Below are 23,594 nucleotides of genomic sequence, written 5' to 3' on the forward strand. Positions count from 1 at the left end.
CCATGCCCATTGCCCTGCAGGTGCTGGCTCAGGGCTGGCCACGCACCAGTCCCCGTGTGTGCACGGGAGCCACTGGCTGCCAGCACAAAGTCTGGATTGAGCAGGAGCTGGTGCAGTGCCCAACAGGCCAAGGATGCTGGCAAGGAGAATCTTCTCCTTAGCCATGCGAGCGGGCTCTGCCATCCTCCTCCTGCTCTCCCACTGGCTGCACACCTTGGCACCGGGATGCCTGGCAGGGAATCGGGCTGGCACCTCGGGTAGTGGCAGGCGTGTGGCTCTGCGGGAATACCCACCAACACGGAGGGGGACTGTCCCCTGTCTGTCTGCTGGAGCCTGACCCCACACAGATGCCAGCATGGCACAGCACAGTGTCTGGCAGCTGGGGACAGCTCTAGGAGCCAACACGGAGCTGTGTGGCATGGGGAGACTGAGCATGGTGGGCAGTGCAGGGATCAGGGGAGCATCATTACTCCTTGAGTTAATTAATGGCAGCAGATCGAAGCAGACAGGGAAAAAGGTAATTCCACCTGTAACCCAGAAAGTGGCTGTGAGAGGTCATTTTCTCCCTTCCTGGCACCCTGAGTGGCCGGCTGCATCCATATGGAGCAGCACAGTCCCACTGTGAGCTTGGATCCTGACTCAGTGTCCCCATAGCCAGACAGCAGGAAGGGGAGAGCAGAGCACCACATATCCCCACTGCAGCGCAAACCCCCCTGGTACACATGTGTCTGTGATTCTGTGCATGTCTGAGTGTGCACACGTGTGTCTGTGATTCTGTACATGTCTGAGAGTGCACACGTGTGTCTGTGATTCTGTACATGTCTGAGTGTGCAGACGTGTGTCTGTGATTCTGTACATGTCTGAGAGTGCACACATGTCTGTGATTCTGTGCATGTCTGAGTGTGCACACGTGTGTCTGTGATTCTGTACATATCTGAGAGTGTACACGTCTGTGATTCTGTGCATGTCTGAGAGTGCACACGTGTGTCTGTGAATCTGTGCATGTCTGAGTGTGCACACGTGTGTCTGTGATTCTGTACATGTCTGAGTGTGCACACGTGTGTCTGTGATTCTGTGCATGTCTGAGAGTGCACACATGTCTGTGATTCTGTGCGTGTGTGAGAGTGCACACATGTCTGTGATTCTGTGCATGTCTGAGTGTGCACACGTGTGTCTGTGATTCTGTACATGTCTGAGTGTGCACACGTGTGTCTGTGACTCTGTACATGTCTGAGAGTGCACACATGTCTGTGATTCTGCACATGTCTGAGTGTGCACACGTGTGTCTGTTGCAGAGATGGGAGCTCCTGGCACGCTGAGGGTGCCAGGATCTGTGCTGTCAGTGCTTCTGGAAGGACAGTCCCAAGCTGTCTTGTGCTTGGTCTGTGCTCTGTGGAAATGGGGGGACTGTGGAGTCAGCCCTGAGATCACCTCCCCTTGTGTCAGGATCTCAGGATTTTGCTCCAGTGCTTTGCCACCCCTCCCAGCTGGCTGCTGTGGCCATGGCTGCCCAATGCCCACACCTCTCTGCTGGACAGGGAGAGGTCCATCACCATCCAGCCATAGCCGTCCCCAGGGGCCTCTCACGTAGCTGTGTCCTGTGAGCAGGGAGAGCAGATCCCCCAGTGCACAGCCAGCATGGGGTGGCCTTCCCCCAGGGCTCCCCTCCCCGCAGCTGCAGGCAGCAGCCTCCCGGGTGGTCCTGGCTGTCAGGCACAGCCAGGGCTGCCGAGGCCACCTGCACGGCGCTGCCTGTGCGGGACCAGCTCCCTTCCTGCTGCACTGGGACCCCAGCCAAGGGCAGGGGGGAATGAACAGCCCCCTCCCTACAGCCAGAGGGTGCTGCCAGGCGCAGGAAACCTTCACCTGACTGCCTGGCCCCTGGTAATTACAGGAGGGTCAGCTGGCACTGCCCACAGCACCCACGCATGCTGGCACGGCTGACAGCAGAGGTGTGGATGCCATCTCCTCTCCACCGATCTCATCCCTTGCTGTGATTCTCAGACCCACTGGAAAGACGCCGGCTGGCAGGATGCTCCATCCCCGCTCAATCTCCACGGCTCCAGCACCCGCAGCAGGGTTGTGTAGCTATGTCTTTAAGAAGGGCCTGGGCTGGGGTGGGAGAAGCGTTTCCATCCAGCCTTTCTCCAGAAACCTGGTTCGATTTAGCGCGAGCAAGCGACTGCCAGAGCTGGCGCTGTGGCTGTCTCCCGCTCCCGGCCAGGGCAGCCGCCAGTCCATCCCGGCCATGGGGGCTCGGGGCATCCCCTGAGCTGTGGGGCAGCTGCCGTACCCCAGGCCTGGGGCCCGGTGGGGAGAGGAAGAGGAGGAGGCAGAGTTGGGTAAGTAAGAGTTTTGTCCTTTCCTGCCTGTGGGACTCCCTGCCCCGCCCCGCCCCGGGAGGGCCTGGCAGCGCCGCAGGACAAGGGCAGGGAGTCGTGGGTGCACGATATGGTGGCTGTCACTGCAGGTGGGTGCAGGCAGCAGCAGCCCCAGGGCTGGCACAGCCGCCTGCTCGGCTCCTCGCTCCTGCCTGTGCGCACCAAGGCACGGGGAGGGTGGGATGGGGCCAGCTGGCCAGCCAGTGCCCGTCACGGTAGGGCTCGCAGGCGGGACACATCCATGGTGGCAGCGGGAAGAGCCCCGGGAGGGTGCGGTGCCCTCTGCTCCCTGGCAGTGCCCGTGCCCAGCCCAAGGACTGGATGCGCCCCTCCTCTTCCTCCTCACCCACTCGGGCTGGGACAGGAAGCCTCCCCAGAGACCCCGCCAGGAGGAAGGTGCACGGCATGCCCCTGCAGAGGGGCTGGGGGATCCAGAGGCATTGCGGGGGAGGTGCCAATGTCACCCCTGGCACCCCACGTCTCCGGTAAGAGGCTCAAAAGTGACAGGTACTAGTGATGGTGCCGCGGCACGTGGTGGCAGCCTGGCTGCGCGCTGCTCTCTGGCACAGCTGTTTTGGGGGGCATTCAGAGAAAGCTCTGGGGGTGTGGATGCTGGTTGTGGGGTGATGGGGGCTGAGGCACCCCTGTCCCCTCTGCCTGACCCCATACACCACTTCGTGCCGAGCTCTCATTGCCAGGGTGTAGCAGAGGCAGGTGACTGCACCCTGTAGCCCTGGCACACCGGGAGCAGGGAGGGCAGCCCTGACAGTGCCCTAATGCATCCTGCAGCCCTGGCACACCGGGAGCAGGGAGGGCAGCCCTGACACTGCCCTAATGCATCCTGCAGCCCTGGCACACCGGGAGCAGGGAGGGCAGCCCTGACACTGCCCTTCCTGGGCAGAACGGTCAGGCCCCCAGTGCAGTTACCAGGACACGAGCAACGAAATATGTTTGGTGCACTGAAGGAATCCCAGGAATGCAGAGCCTGGAGGGGACTCGAGGTGGCACGAAGGTGTCACGGCAGCTCCAGCCCTGCACGTAGATCCCCTGCCGGGCCCCGGCGGGGGGGCAGCTTGGGGGTCACCTTCAGCAACATAAGGTGTTGTGGGGCTCGGTGTCCCAGGTCGGCCCTCCAGCTTGGCGGAAACCCTGCCGGTGGCTCTGTGGGACGTGGCACCTTTCAGGGTCCAGCAGAGCCCCGGGAGTGACTCGCCACGGTGCCGGCGCGGGGCTGGGAGCCCTGGCCTTGCTCCTCGGCTCTGGCCCGGCCCCAAGCCGTTGTTCTCCAATGAGCTCATCTGCCTCGCTGGTTGTGAGCTTTAATATGGCCTCTTGGCCCGAAAATAACCAGCTCGGCCACTTAGCAAATGTTTATGGCTTCTTCATAGCTGGGTTCTCTGCCAGGAGCGGGTCTGCTCCGGGAGCACAGAGCGGAGCCGCTCCCGCGCTCGGGCCGGACTGGGCCGTGGCACCGGCACGTCCCCGCTCGGCCACCTGCACCCTCCTGCCCTTGGCCCGGCACGGTGAGCCCGGTGTCCTGGATGAGCCACCCGGATCCGTCTGGGCTCCCAGCAGCCGTGTGGCCAGGACAGTGCAGGCAGCCGTGTGTGCCCACGGAGCTCGAGGAGGATGCGGGGTCTGGGGCTGCCCCGCACAAGGTGACAAGTAGCTCGGAGTGATGGGCACCTGGCGTGGCTCCCCAGGGCAGGGAGCAGAACAATGGCCACGCCGCCGGATCGCAGCACCGACTCACAGTGGGGCTGTTTGTGCAGGGGCCGCTGCCCCCCTGCCTGACACCGTGTGCGGGGCTCGGCGGGGGCTTGGGGAAGTGGCAGAAAGTATTTTTTTGTTGGAATTTCTGCGAACCACCCCCAACTCGTTCCAGTCCTTCACCTCCCTGGGGAGTGCAGAGGCTGAGTGAGGTACCTACAGCCCCATGCCCGGGTCCCTGGGAGCTGAGGCACTGCCACAGCCCAGCCCCAGAACAGGGACACAGCATGGGCAGCGGGGTGCCACCGCGGGGCCCCCGCACCGCTGCGGCTGTCACACCCACCTGCTCCCACATCAGTCACACAAACTGCTCCTTGCACCAAGTACTGATCCAATTTGTGGCTGTTTCCATAACAACCTCCCAGCGCTTTCTGGTCCTTTCTGTTGCTATATGGATGCCGAGATCCGATGTGTCAGGGATGCTCGGTCCTGGGACACAGTGACTGGGCTGAGCCATCCCAATGCCTCTTGGCTCCCAGGGGTGAAGCGCTCTGCACGTGGGGGTCTTGGTATGCTGGACAGGTTTCCCCACTCCGAAAGGGTTTTTTCCCCTTGAGAGGGATATGGTGAGGTTTGAGCCAGGGGAAGAAACCCAAGGGCAGTAGCTGATCCAAGACTCCTGCATGCAGCTGAGCTGTGTCATGGCATTGCCTGGTCATGGCACTGCCCAAGACTCTCAGTACCAGGAATGGGGACCTTGGAGGCACTGGCAGACAGAGACGACCCTGTTTCTCCTACCTGAGATGACATCACCCCCAGGCCTGGCCTTTGCAATGTCTTGCAGCTCTCACACAGGTTTCCTGACCGAACCCAGTCCCAAAGCTCTTCCCACATGTACTGTTTCCCTCTATGCATGACTCCAGCTGCTCCTGGAGCTGACCTCTGCCTCCTGTCAGAGGTCCCCGACCCCTTGCCTCCATCCATCCCCAGATCAGCCACCCACCCCACATGGCCAGCATTGGGGTCCCCACCCATCCCAAACACCCCTGGTGTGCCCAGCCCCAGGACCTCACACGCAGCCCCGTTGCCTCAGGGGTGCCCAGCCCTGGCACCAGCTCATCCCCACCAGCCGGGGGGCTGTCCAGCCCCAGAACTCCCTCCACTCATCCCTAAACCAAACAACTCCCCGAGGGCTGCCCAGTCCGAGGGCCCGCAACCCAATCCTATCGCCCTGGGGGCTGTCCAGCCCTGGTATCCCCACCCTAGTGGTCTCAGGGTGCCCGGCCCCGGCACCGCCCCGCAATCACCCTGATACCCCATAATCCCTGTCTCCTCGGGGGGTGTCCAGCCCCGGTACCGCCATCCCCATCACCCCAGTACTCCCCAGCCCCAAGCCCCATCCCCATCACCCCGGTATTCCCGAGTCCCGCGCCGCCCCCGCCCGGCCCCCGCAGCCGCCGCCATTGGGCGCCCGTTCGGCTCCGAGGGGGCGGCGGGGCGGGGGCCGGTGCCGGTGCCGCCTGGCGCGGCTCGGCTCTGCTCGCCTGGGCTCGGAGCGGCGCGGCGCGGAGCGGAGCGATGCGGCCCGGCCCGGCCCGGCCCCGCGGCTCCTCCCCGCGCGGCGCGGCGGGCCCGGCGGGGGGCGGCCGGGGGGCGGCCCGGGGGCGGCGGCGCGCGGAGCCCGGGCCGGGCGGCGGCGGAGGATGGGCAACGCGCAGCGGAAGGGGCCGCGCAGCCAGCGGCGGGGCAGGATGCGCTCGGCAACAGGTACCGGCGCGGGCGGGGCGGGACCGAACCCGCGCCCCCGCCGCCCCCGGGAGCACCGCCAGCCCCGCGACCCCCGGCTGCGGCGGCGGGCGGGGGGCGGCTCGGGCTTGCTCGGGCTGCGGCTCGGCGCTCCTCGCTCCCCGGTCCCGGTGGGTCGCTTGGAGGACGCGGGCAGAGGTCACCCCGGCCGAGGCTTGGCCTCCTGACGGGGACGGCACGGGATGGGGCTGGCGGTGTGGCCACCGCCGTCCCCCAGCGTGTGGGACAGGTGCTGGCTGTCCGAGCTGCGGGGATCCAGCCCCGGGTTACGGGGAGCCAGCCCCATGCAGTGGGGAACCAGCCCTGGGCACGGGGAGACGGCCCCAAGGTGGGGGGAGCCAGCCTGGGCAGTGGAGATCCAGCCCTGGGCATGGGAATCCAGTCCCAAGCTGTGGGAAGCCAGTCCTGGGCCTGGGGACAGGGATGCAGCCCCAAGGTGAGGGGAGCCAGCCCCGCAGTGGGTAGCCCCTGTAGCTGCTGTCCCCGGAGCTGGGCCCCCCAGAAGGGAGCCCAGTGCCTGTGCAGCCCCCGCAGCCCAGCTCCCTGCTCCCACACATCGCCGTGGTGGTGGGTGTCTGGGGGCTCCTGTTCCACAAACAATCTCGGGGAGGCGGACAGCCCTGCAGCTCTGCAGGGAGCTTTTTGAGGGGGAGCAGAGGGAGCAGAGGATTCATTTGGAGCTGGGAGCAGGCAGTGAGGGCAGGTGCTCTCTGAGGAAGCAGGGTCAGAGAAGCAGGACCTGTCTGGTCACTCCTTTGTCCCTAAGTAGCTGATCCAGGCAGTTCAGCAACCCTCCCCAGTACTGCAGCTCTTCTCCCAGCCCAGTTCCTGGGATTGCCAGAAGAGCCACGAACTGGGGTCTGCCACAACTCCTGGCACCAGGCCCATCAGAGTCCTGGAGTCCCGTAGTGCAGTATGCTGGGCTCCACTGGCCCCAGCTCCTGCTGCCCTTTCCCTGCCTGCTGGCTTGGGAGCGGGACACAGCAGTGTGGGCAGCAGCAGGGAACTGACAGCCCTGGGAGAGACCTCGGGAAGATTGCTTAGAAACTGTAGGAGAATGGGGACTGCTTGTCACAGCCCAAATGACTGTCACAGCTTAATAATCAGTGGGCAGAGAGGATGGCAGCACAACCTGATGCTGTCTAATTTTGCAAGCGCTGTTGTAGCGGTGGGTGCAAAGCACCAAAATGGGGCACAAGAACTTGGGGTTGCACAGGAGGCGACCAGGAGAGAGGCTGAGCTGCGGGTCGGAGGGGGTGAGAGGGATGGGGCTGGTTGGTAGCCATCACCATCCTTGGCTTCCCCCTTGGGGGCATGGGAAGTGGGCAGTGATTGGACTGTGGCACTCAGAGGGATCATGGGATGCTGGCCCATTCCCTACCGGGAGGCAGTGCCTGGACCACAAGGTGCTGGCCTGCAGGTCATGGGGGATGAGGGATGCTGTGCCAGCCAATTCCCAGCACAGTGCCCTTGGCTCCCATTTGCAGGCATGGAAGATGAGCAGTGCCCAGACCATCAGATGCTGCTCTGCTCCCTGCCTGCCTCTCCCACCTGGTGCCACTCAGAGGGAGAACTAATCACACTTCTGGATTATCAAAGGAATTCTTGGAGCTGTGGGAAGGGCCTAAGGGGGACTGTGGGGCCAGGCCCTGCCCAGAGCTGGCTCATCTCTGTCCTCAGGCCACAGTTCCCCGCTGGCCAGGAGATCTCCAGCCAATCTCCCTCAGGTGCCTGGTCTCCCTGGAGAGACCTGCATCTTGCTGCTTGGGTCAGGGAAGGGTGGGATTTGGCACTGCATGGCTCAAAACTCATCTTGGGTGTAAAGTTTGAAAAAATACTTGGACACTCATAGGGCTGCTGGGACCTCAGTGCCTGGGGCATTCCTGTGCAGTTGCACACAAGCTTCCATGCAGAGAGGTGGCAGCAGATCCAGGCTGGAGCTTATCTGCTAAGGGGAAGGAGCTGAGGCTCCGTAAAAAGCAGCCCTGTGGTGGGTGTGGGTCGCTGCTGGTGTGGGATGCTCCTGAATGAAGCCTGTGCTTGGGGCAGCATTCTTGGCTCTCCTGCAGCCCTGGCTCCCAGGAGCCTCCATCCTCTGGGAGAAGCTAGCTGAGCTTCTCCTGGGGCACTGGGAAAGTGGTCCCCAAGGAGCCTTTGGGAAAGTGGTCCCCAAGGAGCCTTTGCTCCAGGCTTTGGAGGGAGCTGAAGTGAGATGAAGCTCTGGGAGCTCTGGCAGCAGCCAGATCAGAGCCAGGGGGTTCAGAAGGGCCCCTGGTTTTGTTAGCTGTAAGGACTGGGGGAGCTGGGGGGCAGCAGTTCAGCCGGGCTGGGGACAGCCACAGGCTCCCAGTGCTGGTTTCCCCACACGGAGTCTTGTGGTTGCTCCATGGAGGAACAGCCATGCTCTGCTGAGAGGACAGGGCCCCACGTGCCGTGTCTCCCCAGGTCACCCACCACTCTCAGATGGTGCTTCAGCCACAGCTGGGGGATATTTTGGATCCATGACCCTGTCCAGCTCGGAGAGTCCTTCCTGTCCTGGCTATAGCATCCCTCTCCAGGTGCTGCAGCAGGGATGTACACAGAGGGATGTGCATTCCTGGGTGGCCCGCCGTGAGGGCGGGTGGATGTGGGATGGGCTGTGCAGAGTCACGGTCCCTCCACTATCCTTCCCCGGGGAAGGAAGAGGGGCCGGGGCCAGGACAATGGGCTGTGGCGCTGACTCAAACAGTCAGTTCCTGGTCGCTTCCTTTCCCCGCCGGAGCTGGAGGCAGCGAGGACGGGGGGGAAGCTCAGTGCTCTCAGCCTGGTTTGAGGCAGGAGCTCCTGGGTGGCCGGAGCGAGCAGCCTCCTCCGGCACTCACAGCCATGGCCAAAGTGGAGTGGCTCCTGGCACCCTGGCAGCGGGCAGGTAAGGCAGGCAGTAGGGCAGGGCTGAGGCGGGCAGTGGGGGTGGTGGGATCTGCAGGCACTGCTCACTCTGCAGGGCAGGACCCCGGGCTGGGGGCAGCTCTTGGGCACAGACCCTCTGGAGGCCATGCAATAGCCCCTGGGGTCAGTGCTGTTCAGCAGTACCAGTCTTGTGCTACCTTCCCCAGACTGACTTGAGCTGCCGAGTGTCTCTGTCCCTTTTAAATCCTTCTGCCATACCCCAGCCTTTCTCTGGGGGTGTCCTTTCTCTGCCAAAGCAAGAGAAAGACAGAGACTCCCAGCCCACGTGTCCCACTGACCACTCATCAGTCCTGCGGGGACAGACAACCTGCCTGTCCCGGTGGTTCTGTGCCCTCCTGGCAGCTTCCATGTGCTGCTGACAGCAGGAGGGAGGACCATGGCACCATGGGACCATGGGACCATGGACCGTGGGTCGACACAAACATCACAGCCACCCAGGACCCTCGCTGTTGTCACTGCTCTCGGCCCTGCTGTAGCTGATTTCAGGTCTCAGGCCCCTTTGTCCCAGGACCTCTGGCCACATTCCCCTCTCAGGCGACTTCCTCACATTGTCCTGGCCCCGCGGAGTGTAAAACCAGCTGGGCACAGGGGAAGCCATGCTTTCCTGGAAGCAGCCTCTGGAAGCAGCCTCTGGCACAGGCAGCCCACACTGGGCAGAGTGGTGAGCACTGCCTGGGCTTCCATGTGCTACCAAACAGTCCCAGCCAGGCTGGGGGCATCACCGTGGGAAGGCTGGTGGGCAGCCAGCCATGACCACCCTGTGCCCAGTGGTTCCTTGGGCCATGATGCAGCAATATTGGGCTGCCAGGACGGGCTGGGTCTGACAGGTTGCCATGCCAGGCTTATTGAGGCTCTCAGGAAAGATTTGTGGCTGGAGTTTTGCTGAGAAGCATGGGAGAGTGAGGGTTGCAGTATGAGGAGGCTGTCAGGCTCCCAGGGAGCCACAGCATGGCTGGGAGAGGGCTCTGGGTGCTGGTCCTACTGCCCATGGTGGAGGGCTTGGTGCAGGAATCTGGGTCCAGCCAGACTCTGGGGCTCCAGTGCCTGCCCCAGTGCTGCTGCTCTGGCCCTGGGAGACGTGGATCTCAGGCCCTTGTCAGGGAGCAGCCTGAGTCCACCTTGGCTGGCAGGGTCCTGGGCCAAGCCCTGCTGCCAGCACAGCTGCGGGCGGTTCCCATCCCTGCAGCACGGGCAAATGGCACAGTGGGTCCCTCCTGGGCCAGGCTCGCTGGCCAAATCCTGCAGCACACACACCTCCCCTCCTTCCAAAACTCCCTGACCAGGGCCCATCACACTGCTGGGATTGAATGTCCTTGCACACTGCAGCTCTGAGTCCCGCCAATGGACAGGACGTTATTGACTGGTTTGTTGCTAGTGGTTTTTGTAGAAACCTCACATAATCCAGCCTTCTCCCCATGAGCTGAGGGACCCCCACAGCTGCCAAATCTGCCCTGCCACCAGCAATTTCTGCAGTCCCCTTATCTCCCATCAGTACAAAAAGCAGCTGATGCCTTGTTAGACAAGAAGCTTGGAAGAGCCAAAAACCTCAGGCAGATTGGGTGTGTCGAGACCTCTCAGTGCCTCTGGTGCTGCTGGGCACCTGTGTGGGAGCACGGGGATGTGCTGTACTAGAGTCCTGGCACGGCCGAGTTGGCATGGCACAGCTGAAAGGCTTCCTGCCCTCTGGCCTCAACCACCAGCAGGTCAGACACCTGTGCAGGTAGCCCTGCCTCGCTGGGGGATTGGAGCTGTGCCACCAGACATGTGACAGTGGGAGGTTTCCTGGAGAGGGTCAGATCTGGAGAGGGCATAGTCTCTTGGCTTCCCCAGTGAGGGCTCATCCCAGGCACAGCATGTGCAAGTGGCACATGGGGCAGGTCTGCTCAGTGAGCACCGCTGCCTTGTGGCATTGCGCCTGGGGGTGTCAGCAGGGGGTCGCTTCAGGATTTCATTCAGACCTGGGTGGGCGTCCGGCCCTGGGGCTGCCGTGCGCGCGGACGCGGCTCCACGTCCCGCAGGGAGCTGGTCCGGCAGGTCCGGTTCGGCAGGGGGTGAGCTTGGGACAGGAGGTGTTTCTGCGGCCGCTGCCAGCTCCCTCTGTGTGCTCTTTTCACTTCCTCTCCACTCGCCGTGGAGCAGCATGCGTCTGGCTCATACCACAGGATTGTCCCCAAGCCGCACGCGCCGGCAACGAGCAGCCCAGGATCGAGGGCAGGCCGGGCACTCGCTTGAAGCTGGTGGCACACGGTCCCGGCACTGCGGCACACGGCTCCGGCCGGCGGGCTCAGGGCGCTCTCAGGATCGGTCTCGGACCCAGGTTCACTGCCCTCGCCCTCCTGCGCGCTCGGTGCTTCGGACCCGCGGCGGCAGCTGCCGCTGTGCCTTTACCCGTTGCCATGGCTGCTCTGCTGATGGCGCATCGCCTGCTGCTGCCGTTACATCATTCCTGACAGTGCTCCACGCTGGCAGAGGGTCCGAGGGGCTCCAGACGTGCCCCCGGCACCTCCTGCACGTGGGGAGCGAGCCTGAGAGGGAGAAGTTTGGCAGTGAATTCAAGCGAGAGGCATCGTTTCACAGGAGCTTCAGCCTGGATTGAAACAGCTCTGATGGCTCTCTCAAATATCTCCTTGTGGATTCGGGATGCCTGGGCTGTGGGTGAGTAGGGATGCTGGCATGGAGCAGGGGTGACTCAGGAGATACTGAGGGGCTGGGGATCCTGTAGGGATGCCGTTCCTGCAGGAGAGAGCAGAGCTCAGCTCCCCTTCAAGCGAACTTCCCTGGAATTCAGACTCAGTCCTTGTGTACCCGCCATGGCCACAACACCCCGAGCCTGGACACTAGCTCATGCTCAGCAGGACTCCGAGGCTGCAGCATCTGCTGCAGCTGATGGTGCTGACTCTGGGAACATTCCAGGCAGATGTCCATTGGCAGGCAGGGTAGGGGATGCTGCCTGCTCCTCTCTACACACCCTGGGGCCAGGAGGGTGCTTGGTGCCGGCAGGGAGTATGGTGAACCCCCTACCAGCCATGCCTCAGTTTCCCTCAGCAGCAAGGCTGGCCAGGCTCAGGTCTACACTGCTGGGGTTGGTGGGATGGAGCTGTTTCTCTGGCTCTGCTGTCCCAGGATGCCTTCATCTCCTGCAGGCATTTGCCATGGGGTGGGAGCCCCTCAGAGGTATTTTGTGCTCTGAGCCTGTCGCTGATAAGCGTTGTAGGAGGGTCACTGCCAAGGGCATTGGCTCGGCTCAGCTCCCCTATTCTGGCCAGCCGCTATCTCCTCTTACCAGACACTCCCGCTTGGCTGGGGCATCCCGTGCCCACAGATGGGGGTGGCAGCTGGGCTTCCTCAGACACTTACAACCTGCCCTTGTACTGAGCCTGCATCAAGCTGCTCCGAAATACTGCCTGTCCCTCGGGAGCAATGTGGCAGTGGCACTGCTGGCTCCTTACACCCCATCGCCGAGCTGTTGGGTGGTGCTGGGCTTGGCGTGCTACTCCCAAAGCACCCTCAGAGCCACTGCTCACGAAACACCCTCGGAGTGGCTGCTCCCAGGGAGCCAAAGCCTCAGGGTGCTGCTCACTCTGGCACAGTGCTGTCCTTGCAGTGCACGTTTGGGCCATCTGGGCGCCAGGACAGTGCTCGGCTCATCGGTCCTTGCCCCCACCCCTTCTCCCCTGCTGGGGAGATGGAGCCCACGATGCCTGTGCCTTGGTGATGCCAGTACCTTGGCAATGCCAGCAGCCCAGCAGCGCCTGCACCACAGCCCACACCGGCTCAGGACTGCACTATGTCACTCACAGTCCCAAATGAGCATGTGTCAGCAAAGAGGGGGAAGCTCCACGGGGGAGCACCCCTGGCACTGCGTGTTCCCCTGTGGCCGAAGCTGCCCCTGCGGCGGGGCAGGGTGCTGGGCGTGGGTGCTGCCACGTTTCCGCCGCGCCCAGGGCGGCTCCGGGTTTGGTGCTGTGGTTTCCCCACGTGGTCGGCGCCCGAGGTGGGTGGCGGGGGTGACTCGGAGCAGGGCCGAGGAGCGGAGGTGAGCTCCCGTATTCCGGGCACGGCAGCAGGGGTTTGGAGAGCTGCAGGGGCTGCTCAGGACGTCCCTGAGCCCTTGGTGGGGGGTGGCTGCAGGGGGGTATATGGGCAGAAGGTGAGGAGCATCACCTGTGCTGAGGGCAAAGGCTGGGGCTGCATGAGCCAGGCAGGGGGTGCAGCAAGCCAGGATTTGGGGTGCACCATTGGGCTGTTCTCAGAAATGACAGGGCAGCACTGCATCCCCCACCTCGCCAAAACCAGCAGGTTGTGGGGTCTGGAGTCTGCAGAGGGGAAGGTGTGGTCTCTGCCCCTGGCACTGGGGGTCAGGTTTTTGGGAAGATGCCTAACCTTGCCCTGTGCATGGTATGCACATGCACACATGTGCCCCAACACCTCTTGGTTGGTATGGAAACAAGTCAAATTATTTAGAGGAGGAGGAATGGAAAAAAAAAAAAAGGAAAAAAACCCAGTGTTAAGGCCCGTCGTTATAGAAACAAATCATAAAAGTAACTAGGGTGGGGACATGGCACCTTGCTTTGGGGTGCTGGGCGTTGTGCAGGCTCCATCAGCTGGGGGAAGGGTGGGCATGAGGGCACCCAGGGGCACAGGAGCGTTGTAGGTAGGAGGGCATCTGGGAGCAGAAAGGCACATGGGGGCAGGATGGCACCACGAGCAGCAAGGGGGATGCTCATATGAAGTGCAGATGAGCTGGACCCCAACTGCCTGACCAGTGGGGGCTGAGGGAAATGTGGCTTGTGCTGGGCGTCCCACACATCTTTTGGGGCCTTTTCCCTTCCCAGATATGTGGGATTGCTTCCGCTGCCTCAGCTGGCACCTGGCATGGAGCAGGCTTTGGCAGCAGGGCAGCGGTGTGTTCCTGGGGCCAGGCACTGCGCTGCAGGTGGCAGAGGGGAAGTGTTTGTCACACACTGGTAATCGGAGCGTCTCAACTGATGGGGATGGGGACCAGACCATGCAGCGCAAGATGAGCCCTGAATCTCCAGGGATGAGACCCTGGTCATCCATATCTTTGTATAAAGCTCACGGAGACCCACTCTGTGCCTGACAGGGTGTGGATGCCCTTGGAGGCAGTGTGCCAGTGGTGGCACTCCCTTGAATCCATGCTGGGTACAAACCCACATTCACTCAGAGCAGCACAGCCAGGGCTGCAGTGTTCCCATGGCAAAGCATGTTTGTGGGAGCAGCGATCAGCTCCCCACAGGGCAGGTTCACTGCTGAGCCCAGATCCTTTTCCACCCATCAGGGTGTTTCAGAGCATCTGAGCAATCCTCACAGAGGTTCCCTTCCCTGGAGAGCTTTGGGGATGTCCATGCCAGGGAAGGGCATGTGGGCCCCGAGCTGCAGTGCAATGGAAGCCTTTCAGTTGCAACTTCTGCTCCTCCAGAGCCAGGATGTTGCTTGTTGCTCCACCAGATCGTGCAGCATTTCCTGCACCCGGGCGCGGTTAGGCATGGGTGGCAGGGCTGGCTTCCTTCCCCAATTTCAGCCAGCTACCTTCTTGGCAGCCCTCAGGGACAGTGTCCAGCCCCCAAAGTGGTGGCAGCAATGAGGGCTGGTCCCAGCAGGCAGCAGCCTGCCAGGGTGGGATGCAGCCACATCCCGGCATTCCTGGAGAGCTGGGGTGGGATGAGCATTGTGATGGCACCGTACTATCCCATGGCAGAACCCACAGGAAAGCTGCCCCCGCCTGCCTCTGATGCCACTCTCCTCTGCTTGCAGCCACCTCTAACCTGGACCTCGAGAGCAAGAAGGCCGCCCCCGCCAAGCTGCCATGGCAGCAGCCTGTGAACGTCTTCCTGGCAGCTGGGCGCCCACCGGGCATGGAGCAGCTGCACCAGGAGGCCCAGCTCAACCTCCAGAGCTTGCTGCAAGGTAACAAGGAGAGGGGCTGGAGTGGGCTGGGTGAGCGTGGTGGGTGGATGCTCCCCAGGCTCGGTCACTGCCATGAGACTGAGCTCATCTCCCACACACATGTCCAGGCCACTCCTTGGACCTCACCAGGCTTCAGGAGTTTGGTCTTGGCCTCCAGTAGTCCTTCAAAGATCTCTGCTCCCAAGTAACAGCTGCAGGTGCCAAAGCAACAGGGACCAGGATTGCCTGCTGAGACCACTGATGCCAGTGGGGCCACCAGGGCACCCACAAGCTCCTACACAGCACAGTTCTCACAAGGGCCTAAGGCACCTGCCACTGATCTGCCTAACTTGATCAACGTGGCCAGTGGTTTTGTTTCCTTCCAATCTCTGGCCCAGGCTGTCACGCGGCCCTGGCTCAGATGCTCCTCAGGCATCAGATGAGATCAGCAGCCCAGCCATCCCCCAGCTTGTAATCTCATTAAGTCAGCCTGACCAGCCCTGCTTTCTGCCAGTCCACAGCCATTAATTAGCTCAACAATTACAGGATGGGGATGCACTGAGTTGCTGGCTGTCTCCAGTGGGGCTGTGTTCCAGTGAGACCCACCGCATTACCTGACTGCACCCCGGGAGGAGAGGGGCAAGCTGCTGGCATCTTTGCACTTCTTCAGTTCCCTTCCTGGGGTCTCCCTTCTTCACCTTCTGAGCTGCCTGTCCTGAGCAGGGATGGCCAGCTAGGCTGAGGACAGCCAGAGAAGACAGTCACCATCCCTTTACATGCACCCTGCTCCAGGATCTGGCAGCAGGAGCAGGGTCCCAGGTGCCATTTTTCTTGCAGAGGAGTATGAGGAGCAGTACGCTGAGAGCAGGGTCACTGGGCAGACCTTCCGCGCTGCTGGTCACCTGCCCCCTGACACCTCCCCTGAACCATCACCTCGACCCCCACCTGCCAAGCGCCTTGAGTTCGTGCTTATGGTGAGTTCTGAGGTGGCAGGGTGGGCAGCAACTCCCTGTTTGTGTTCCACCCTTGTCCCTTTAGTGGCTGACGTGCCTTTCTCCCCGTAGCCCCCGAGCCAGCGAGCAGCCGAAGAGGAGAGCACCAGCAGCACTGTGCTCAGTGCTCAGCCTCCTGACACCTCCCTGAGCCTCCCCACCAGCCCGGACAAGCAGCCCCCCTGGCCCAGGGCCTTCCCCTTGTCCCCCGAGGAGGAGAAGCAGTGGCACCAGCCCAGCTCCATCCAGACCAACATTGTCCCCATCAATGTCTCCGGTAGGGCAGCACCCCGTGGCGAGGTGGGAGGACATGGGATGCAGGCAGAGATGTGCCCCAGCAGCCATCTGGGGCAGGGGATCGGTGGTGGGAGGGGGCTGTGGCTGCAAGCTGTGTTCCTGTGGGTTAGGTGGGCCCCAGGGCAGAGATGGGACAGCAAGGCCATGCTGGCATCCATCACTCCCAGCCATCTCTCGTGCCATCTGCAGCTTTGTGCGTCTGGTCCGCTGGCCATGCTGCTGGCAGGTCTCACATCCCTGATGTAATACCCAGCCAGTCAGGTCTGTTGTCACCTGGGCTCTCACCACATACCATCCACCCTGCCTGTCTCACCTGTCTCCCTTGTCTGTCCATCTGCTCATCCTCTCGGGGCCGCAGCTCCCAGCAGCGTGGTCCTGCCCAGTCCTTGCAGACACAGATGCCATGCTCTGGCCCAGGTCAGAGTCGGGGGCTAATGGCGGGGTGAGGTGCCTCTTCTGAAGGGCAGAGGTGTCTCTCTGTACTTTCCCTCCATCATGGAGATCTGTGCCAGGGCCACATTGGTCCCTTTCCCTCTCCATGCCTCATGTGCCCATCCCCAGTCTGGCTCAGCACAGTGGTGTGGGGCCCAGCCTCACCAGCACGGACCAGTGTCTGTTACGCAGTACAGGGGTGGTGCCTGTGGCTTTCCATCCATCCCACTTCCATCTGCAGCATTTCCACCATGCCTCCATTTCCCCCGTGCTCACCCCACCATCATCCTACATCCCACACTCCCAGGCTGGGGACAGACAGAGAACATGGGTGATGGAGGGGGCCGAGCTCCCGGCCAGCAGCGGCTCCGGCACCGCGGCGTACCGCTGTTTGTTTTGGCTACAGGGCAGCACTTTGCTAGGCACGCGAGTGCTCGTCACTCCCTGTTTAACACAGAGACTGCGATGAACCCAAAATCCACCCTGCGGCGTAGACGGACCATTATTGGATTCCCTAACCTGTCCCTGCGAGACCAAGGTGACGGCAAGAACCGCGCAGGCTGCACCCGGGCAGAGCTGGCAGCCCCCAGAGCTGCCCTGATGGTGGCACAGCCATCCTGGGGCTGGCAGCCAGCCCAGGCACAGATGGGCTCCCGGGGACACCCGGACTGCGGGGAGGTGCAGGCACCACCCTGACTCTGCGCCCTCCCAAGGCACCGAGGTGCTGGGCTCACTGGTGACACTGGGCTGGCCTGGGGCTGGCATGGCATCAGGGACAGCCCCTTTGTCCTGAGTGAGGATTCTGAGGCAGGAGTCACCCAGCCTCCCTCGGCTCCAACAGCTCCCTGTGCCCACCTTCCCATGGGCAGACCCTGTCCCAGAGTGCCATGGCTGTGGGGCACACACCTGGCCAGGTCTTTGCTGCGGCTGGCGAGCTGGCCATGCCATGTGAGAGTGGCTGGAGTGCATGTGAGAGTGGCTGGAGTGCTTCCAGGCTGGCATTGGACCCTTGGGAACAGCAGTCACTGTGGCTCAGAGGCTCTGTGTTGCTGTCCCCTATAGAAGGTGTAGAGAAATCAGAGCCAGCCTCTCTCTGGAGGGAGGTAGAAACAGGGAGAAAAGCCATGGCACCAGCTGCTCTAAGGCAGTTTTCATAGGGTAGGAGGAAGGTTTCTTCCTTTGACAGTGGCCAGACCATCAACAGGATGGTCACGGCTCCTCCTTGGAGTCAGTCAGACCTCAGCCCACCACAGCCTTGAGCATCCCTGTGTGCTGGGGTGTTCAAAGCGGGGTTGCTGGCTCCTGTGATGGGGTGGCACTGTGAGCCACCATGTCCCTCTCTGTCCCAGCTGGCAATGCCTGACCTGGCACCTCCTGAACCCCATGGAGCAGCACCAGGGCAACACTTTGGTTGCCATGGTATTGATGTCCCCATGGGTAGAGCCTCCTGCCATGGCTGCTTATTTGTTGATAGCACATTTCAGCATGCCGACAGATCCACATTTTTTGCCTCGGCAGAGGTGCCTGCACCTCGGCTGTACCTCAAGACTGGCCACAGACTGGGACAGAGGAGGGCCATGTCCCTGTGAGGGAGGCGGGATGGTGCTCACCAGGCTGTGTCTCTCCCCACAGGCAGCGCCAACGGCCCCACATCCAGCACACACACGCCCATCAGTGAGTCCCTGTCCTGCAGCTTTGTGCCTGAGACCACGAGCAGGGGGACAACGCCCCAGGAGATCAGCCCTCGTCCGCCCCTCTCAGCCCCACTGAGGAAGACCTTCAGTGACCTCGGAGCCCGCCGCTGCCAGCCACCTGCTGCCATGGATGGGGCAGCCAACCCCTGTGCCAGTGCCTGCAATGGGACACAGGGCACCCCTTTTTCTCCGCCCTGGACCCCCCTGGGTTATGGGAGCCCCCCCACCCTTATCACTGGCCCAGGCAAGGGGCCCACCTGCACCTCACCAGGCGGCTTCATCCCATCGCCCAGCCCAGGTTCACCTGCCGCCTCCACCTCCTTCTTCATTGCCACAGAAGAGCACATGGGCAGCAACGGGCCCAGCTTTTTCTCTGGCCCAGTGCCTGCTTCACCCCCCAGCTCTGGGTGCATCCAAGGAGCCAAGGGGAATTTCTTGCCAGGAAGCCAGGAGGAGCTGGAGCCAGCGGCAGGGCCAGCACAGCTGGAGGTGGAGCGGGCAGGGTGCCGGTTCCGTGAGCGGTCACTGTCAGTGCCCACTGACTCGGGGTCCCTCTGCTCTGTGGACATCGCATATGCTGAGACCCGGCGGGGCAGCGCCAACTATGCCCTGGGCTACCCCAGTGCCAGCTCCGAGGGCAGCACCAGCACCGACAACATCTCCCTGGGGCTGGAGCCTGAGGGGCAGCGGCGGCGGCGCTCCAAGAGCATCTCCCTGAAGAAGGCCAAGAAGAAGCCCTCACCACCCACACGCAGTGTCTCACTGATCAAAGAGGGGCAGGATGATGATGTGGGGCTCAGTGCGGCACTGCCCAAGGACCAGCGGCCCAAGAGCCTGTGCATCCCACCAGAGCTCCAGGGTCACCGGCTAGTGCACGGCGACCCCCAGGGGAGTGCAGGCAGGGAGCCCAACAGCACAGCTGCCCCCCACCAGTGGCATCTCACGGACTGGAGGGCCGGCAGTGATCCCTACCAGTCCCTCTCTGGCTCAAGCACAACCACAGGGACCACGGCTGTTGAGTGTGCCAAGACACGGGGCAGCTCGGAGTCCCTCGTGTCCCCTTCAGTCTCCAGGGCCACGACGCCCTCCCAGCTCTCTGCCGAGGCAGACCTCAAGACCTCCTCACCAGGCAGGCCCACAGGGCTGATGTCCCCATCCAGCGGGTACTCCAGTCAGTCGGAGACCCCAACTCCCACCGTACCCACCTCCACCATTCTGGGGCACTCCCCGCACCAGGTGCGTGTGAGGCCACTGGTCCCCGAGAGGAAATCCTCTCTGCCCCCCACATCCCCCATGGAGAGGAGCCCCAGGGGCAGGCTGTCCTTCGACCTCCCACTGACTCCACCTGCCCACCTTGACCTCTCAGGGCTGAAGATCTCCCTGAAGGGGAAGACTAAGGTCAGCCGGCACCACTCTGACTCCACCTTTGGCACCAAGCTGGCCCAGAAGACCAGTCCCATCACACCCATCATGCCCGTGGTGACACAGTCTGACCTGCGCTCTGTCCGTCTCCGCTCCATCAGCCGCTCAGAGCCAGAGGACAACGCTGACGGCCCAGAGCACACAGAGGAGCCAGCACACATCCCCTGCCCAGGGCCGGAGAGAAAAGTGAAGCCACCCGTGGCAGAGAAGCCACCACTGGCCAGGCGCCCCCCCTGCATCCTGCCCAAGCCCCCAGTTCTGCAGGAGGAGGGTCCCCTGTCCCCCAAATCCCCACCAGGCACTACCACCAAGGAGAAGGGGCTGGCACAGGATGCCTTTGTGGTGCTGCGGAGAGGAGAGCTGAAGAGGGGTCTGGGGGAGCCCCACTTGTCCCTGACCGCAACGGGGCCCCGGCGGCTCTCGCAGGGCAGCCTGGACGAGCTGCGGCCAGAGCGGAGCGGCGCCAAGGGGGAGCGCAGGAAGGCCAAGGTGCCTCCACCAGTGCCCAAAAAGCCCAGTGTGCTGTACCTGCCACTCATCCCAGCCCCAGCACAGCTGGGAGCTGGTACGGGGGACCTGCCACCCACCCCCAGCCCCATCATCACCCTGGACACTGAGCCCACCGTCTGCGACCCTGATGCTGAGGATCCGCCATCTCCCAAGGCTGTGGGCACCACGCCTGCCAGCGAGCCTGCCTCAGAGCAAGGTGAGGGTCTCTCCACCCCTGTGGCGGGATCACCCCAGGGATAACGGTTCCCCATGCCGCACGGGGCATTCACTGCTGTCTGCTCCCTGCCCACAGGTAGCTCAGCAGAAGCCAGCACGGAGGAGAAGAGCTTTGCCAGCGACAAGACAGCTGAGTCCATCGTGGAGGAGGACGATGAGGTGTTCACAATGTCCCGCACGACAGAGGATCTCTTCACAGTGATCCACAGGTAAGGCTGGTGCATGCACTGGAGGGGACAGCCCCTGCACCCACTGTCACAGCTCTGGGTCTAGTGTCTCTCCACCATGACAGCTTCATTCTCTATACTGGGGCCAATGTTAATCCTTGGGGACAGCCCAATTGCTGCTACCTTGAGCAGAGTGCAACCAGCAGGGAAGGTCCAGAGTAGTCCTACCTGCCAGGAGCACCACCTGCCATGCTCACGTTATCACCTTGCCCCAGCAGAGCAGGCTGGACGCTACCATGCCTCTAGCTCTGGGGCCTCGCCCCAGCCCCAGACTGCTCCCACCTGTGTCCCTTTGGTGCCTAGGTCAAAGAGGAAGGTCTTGGGGCGGAAAGAGCCTGGTGACACCTTCAGCAGCCGACCCACCTCCCACTCACCTGTGAAGACTTCAGGCTCCCCAGCTGGCGAGTCTCTGGCAGCAGCAGGTAGCAGTGGGAAGTCTTCCAGCAGGAATGAGGATTTTAAAGCTCTGCTCCAGAAGAAGAGCAGCAAAACAAGCCCCGGTACTCGTCCATCTGCCGCCGAACTGCTCAAGACCACAAACCCGCTGGCCCGGAGGGTCATCACAGAGTTTGCCCCTGAGCTGGACAGTGCAAACAGCCCCAAAAGCCAACCCTGACCACACAGGGGCTCCTCCAGCCGGAGGGGTGGCGATGGCTGCAGAAGGAGCAGTGCTGCAAAAGGCTGTCCTGGCTGCTGGGAAGCCCCTGTATCCTGCTGGGGGGTTCTTCTGCTTTTGTTCCTTACTTGGAGAGCTGCTGGCAGAGAGGCAGCAGCTGGAGCCCAAGCTCTCATGACTGGGCCCTTCCCACGGGGAAAGTTGCTGGAACTGGCCCTGGCTGAGCCAGTTCCTGGGATTGAAGGCACCTGCCCAGGAAGCAGAACAGGATCACAGCCCCTGGTGTTGCCCCATGCCCACAGCAAAGCAGCTTTGAGACTCTTTGGTCCCTTCGGCATGTGGTACTTTAAACAGATTTTCTAATGCACAGTGGTGGTGATGTTTGATTCTCTTCCCTTTGACATTGTACCTTGAGTTTCCCCTGCAGAGATCCCCTGGTTGAATTCAGCTGGACACACAGATGCACTTTGGGAACACGCCAGGGGTTCAGCTGGATCTGCGGTTGCTTTTGAAGAGTCACAGGAGGTTCCCTGTCATTGCCCTGAGCATCCTCCCTAGCACACAGGGAACTGGCACCCGGCGTCCGCAGCCAGCGCCACCACCTCAAGCCAAATCCCCACCCCTTGAAAGCCCCCAAAATGCTGCATTTTGGAGCTCCTTAGCTCTCAGTCCAAAAACAAACCTTGGGGTCATCTCCACTACCAGTCCCCCTGGCCTCACTGCACAGGGGGTCTGGCAGCCACCCCACTCCCACGCTGGGGCTCCTGCACCCAGCTGCCAGCTGGGGCAATGAGGGTGCTGTGCCATGGGAAGGAAGCTCGTCCCCAGCTCTGCCTCCTGCATCTCCACGACAGACCCTGCGACAACTTCTCCTGCTGCCCTGGCCACCAGAGGTCCTGAGATGCTACCGAGATGGTGGCTGGAATCCAGATGGACTTCACCTGAGCCACCTCCCTGGTCACTCCGGGGTCCCCCCAGGATTGCCCACCACTCACCTGTGGCCGCTGGCCACCAGGGAGCTGAGCGAGGCCGAGTGGGACACGTGCCATCAGGGCATGTGCACGGGGCCATGGAAGAGGGTTTGCACGTCCCCAGGTGGGATTTGTCCCCCTCACTCCCAGCTGTGTCTTCCTGGCTTGGCTCCAGCATGAGGGCCCAGCAGCCAGTAACAGAGGCTGTGGTGTGGGGCTCGGGGCAGGGCAGGGAGGAAACATGAGCTCCGAGCAGGAGCACGGCCGCACGCCCAGAGAAACAGGAAGGGCCAGCCACGGCTGACAAGGAAACAGGGTGTTTAGGAAAATTTCTGCTTGATTTCTTGATGTATTTCCACACACTCCAGCCCTCCTGTGCTGCGGGGGGAGCAGTGCAGTGGGTCCAGGCAGCAGCAGGGCACCACAGCAGTGCTTCAACTGCCCCTCCAAGGGGCCTGGGCTGCTCTGGAGGGTCTCTGCCCCACCAGGAGCTCTGTGTCCCTGGGGAGCACAGCCCAGGCAAACACTTCCCCATCCTTGCCACTACCCTGGATCTGATCCCACTGAGGCTCCGGTGGGTTCCCCTCTCCTCCCTCCTGGTACTCTCCCATCTCTCTCTTTCCTCTCCCAGGGCTGCAGATTTAAGCCTGTAATTAAGAGCCAGGCTGAGAAACTCAGGAAAAAAAAATCACAAAAAAAGTTCTAATGAATGTCCACATTTCACCCCCATCCCGTGGCCCCAGCCAGTGGCAGGGTGCTGGCGCGGGATGGGGCCAGGGCACAGCTTGGGAAGCTCTGGGGACAGGTACATTTTGCACATGACTGCTCAGGAAACCAGGGACAGAGTCGGCAAAGGGGGCTGGGGGCAAGCACGGGGCAGGGACTCCCCTGCAACACCCCCAGCACCACTGGCAGCTGGAGTGGCCAATGCTGCTGGGGTGATATATCCAAGTGGGCCAGAAGTCAACTGTGGGACAGAGGTTGGCCATGGGATGGAGATTGGCTGTGCGATGGAGATTGGCCATGGGATGGTGATCCTAATTTCCCTGGCCGGAGGAACGTGCTCTTCCTGGGGCTCTTCCTGGCTGAGCACTCGTCTCTGGCCGCTCTCTCCCTGCTCCCTCTGGCTGCAGCTATTCCACTGGGAAGGCAGTGGGTTCCCGGGAGGAGTCTGGCTGGCAGGACAGCCCTGCCCCGGGGTGGGGGACGCCAAGATGCCTACTATGGAATGTTGTACGTTTTATCTCGCCAGCTTGGTAAAGTGCTCCCTGCTGCCTGTGCCTGTTCTTCTTTGGGCTGCCGAGGGGCCGGGGCTGGGGAGGTGGGCACCCCCTGACAGCCCTGCGTGACTCGAGGGGAACCGGCCCCATTAGCTAGGGCTTTTCACAGCGCCTGCCGCGCACTCCCGTGTCCCCATGGCTCTGGGGCGGGGGGGCACAGGGGCACCGTGAGGTGTCAGGGACG

At 62.3% G+C, this 23,594-nt stretch overlaps 1 protein-coding gene across 3 annotated transcripts; it reads left to right on the forward strand.

The window, feature by feature from the left end:
• The first annotated feature begins 5,744 nt into the window (after positions 1-5,744).
• Positions 5,745-23,373, forward strand: NHSL2 (NHS like 2). Of its 3 annotated transcripts, none has more exons than XM_084213346.1 (8): positions 5,745-5,858; positions 14,622-14,774; positions 15,591-15,727; positions 15,818-16,022; positions 16,881-17,012; positions 18,107-20,296; positions 20,393-20,525; positions 20,847-23,373. In XM_084213346.1, the coding sequence occupies exons 1-8, from the start codon at positions 5,795-5,797 to the stop codon at positions 21,157-21,159; spliced, it is 3,327 nt and encodes a 1,108-aa protein (XP_084069472.1). In that variant the 5' UTR covers positions 5,745-5,794; the 3' UTR covers positions 21,160-23,373. The 3 variants fall into 3 exon arrangements, with proteins under 3 accessions (XP_084069472.1, XP_084069474.1, XP_084069473.1); XM_084213347.1 differs by lacking the exon at positions 5,745-5,858 and adding an exon at positions 8,671-8,805; XM_084213348.1 differs by lacking the exon at positions 16,881-17,012.
• Positions 23,374-23,594: the final 221 nt, after the last annotated feature.

The sequence above is a fragment of the Fringilla coelebs genome (assembly GCF_963513975.1).
Source record: "Fringilla coelebs genome assembly, chromosome: 11".
In the NCBI taxonomy this organism is placed as follows: Eukaryota; Metazoa; Chordata; class Aves; order Passeriformes; family Fringillidae; genus Fringilla; species Fringilla coelebs.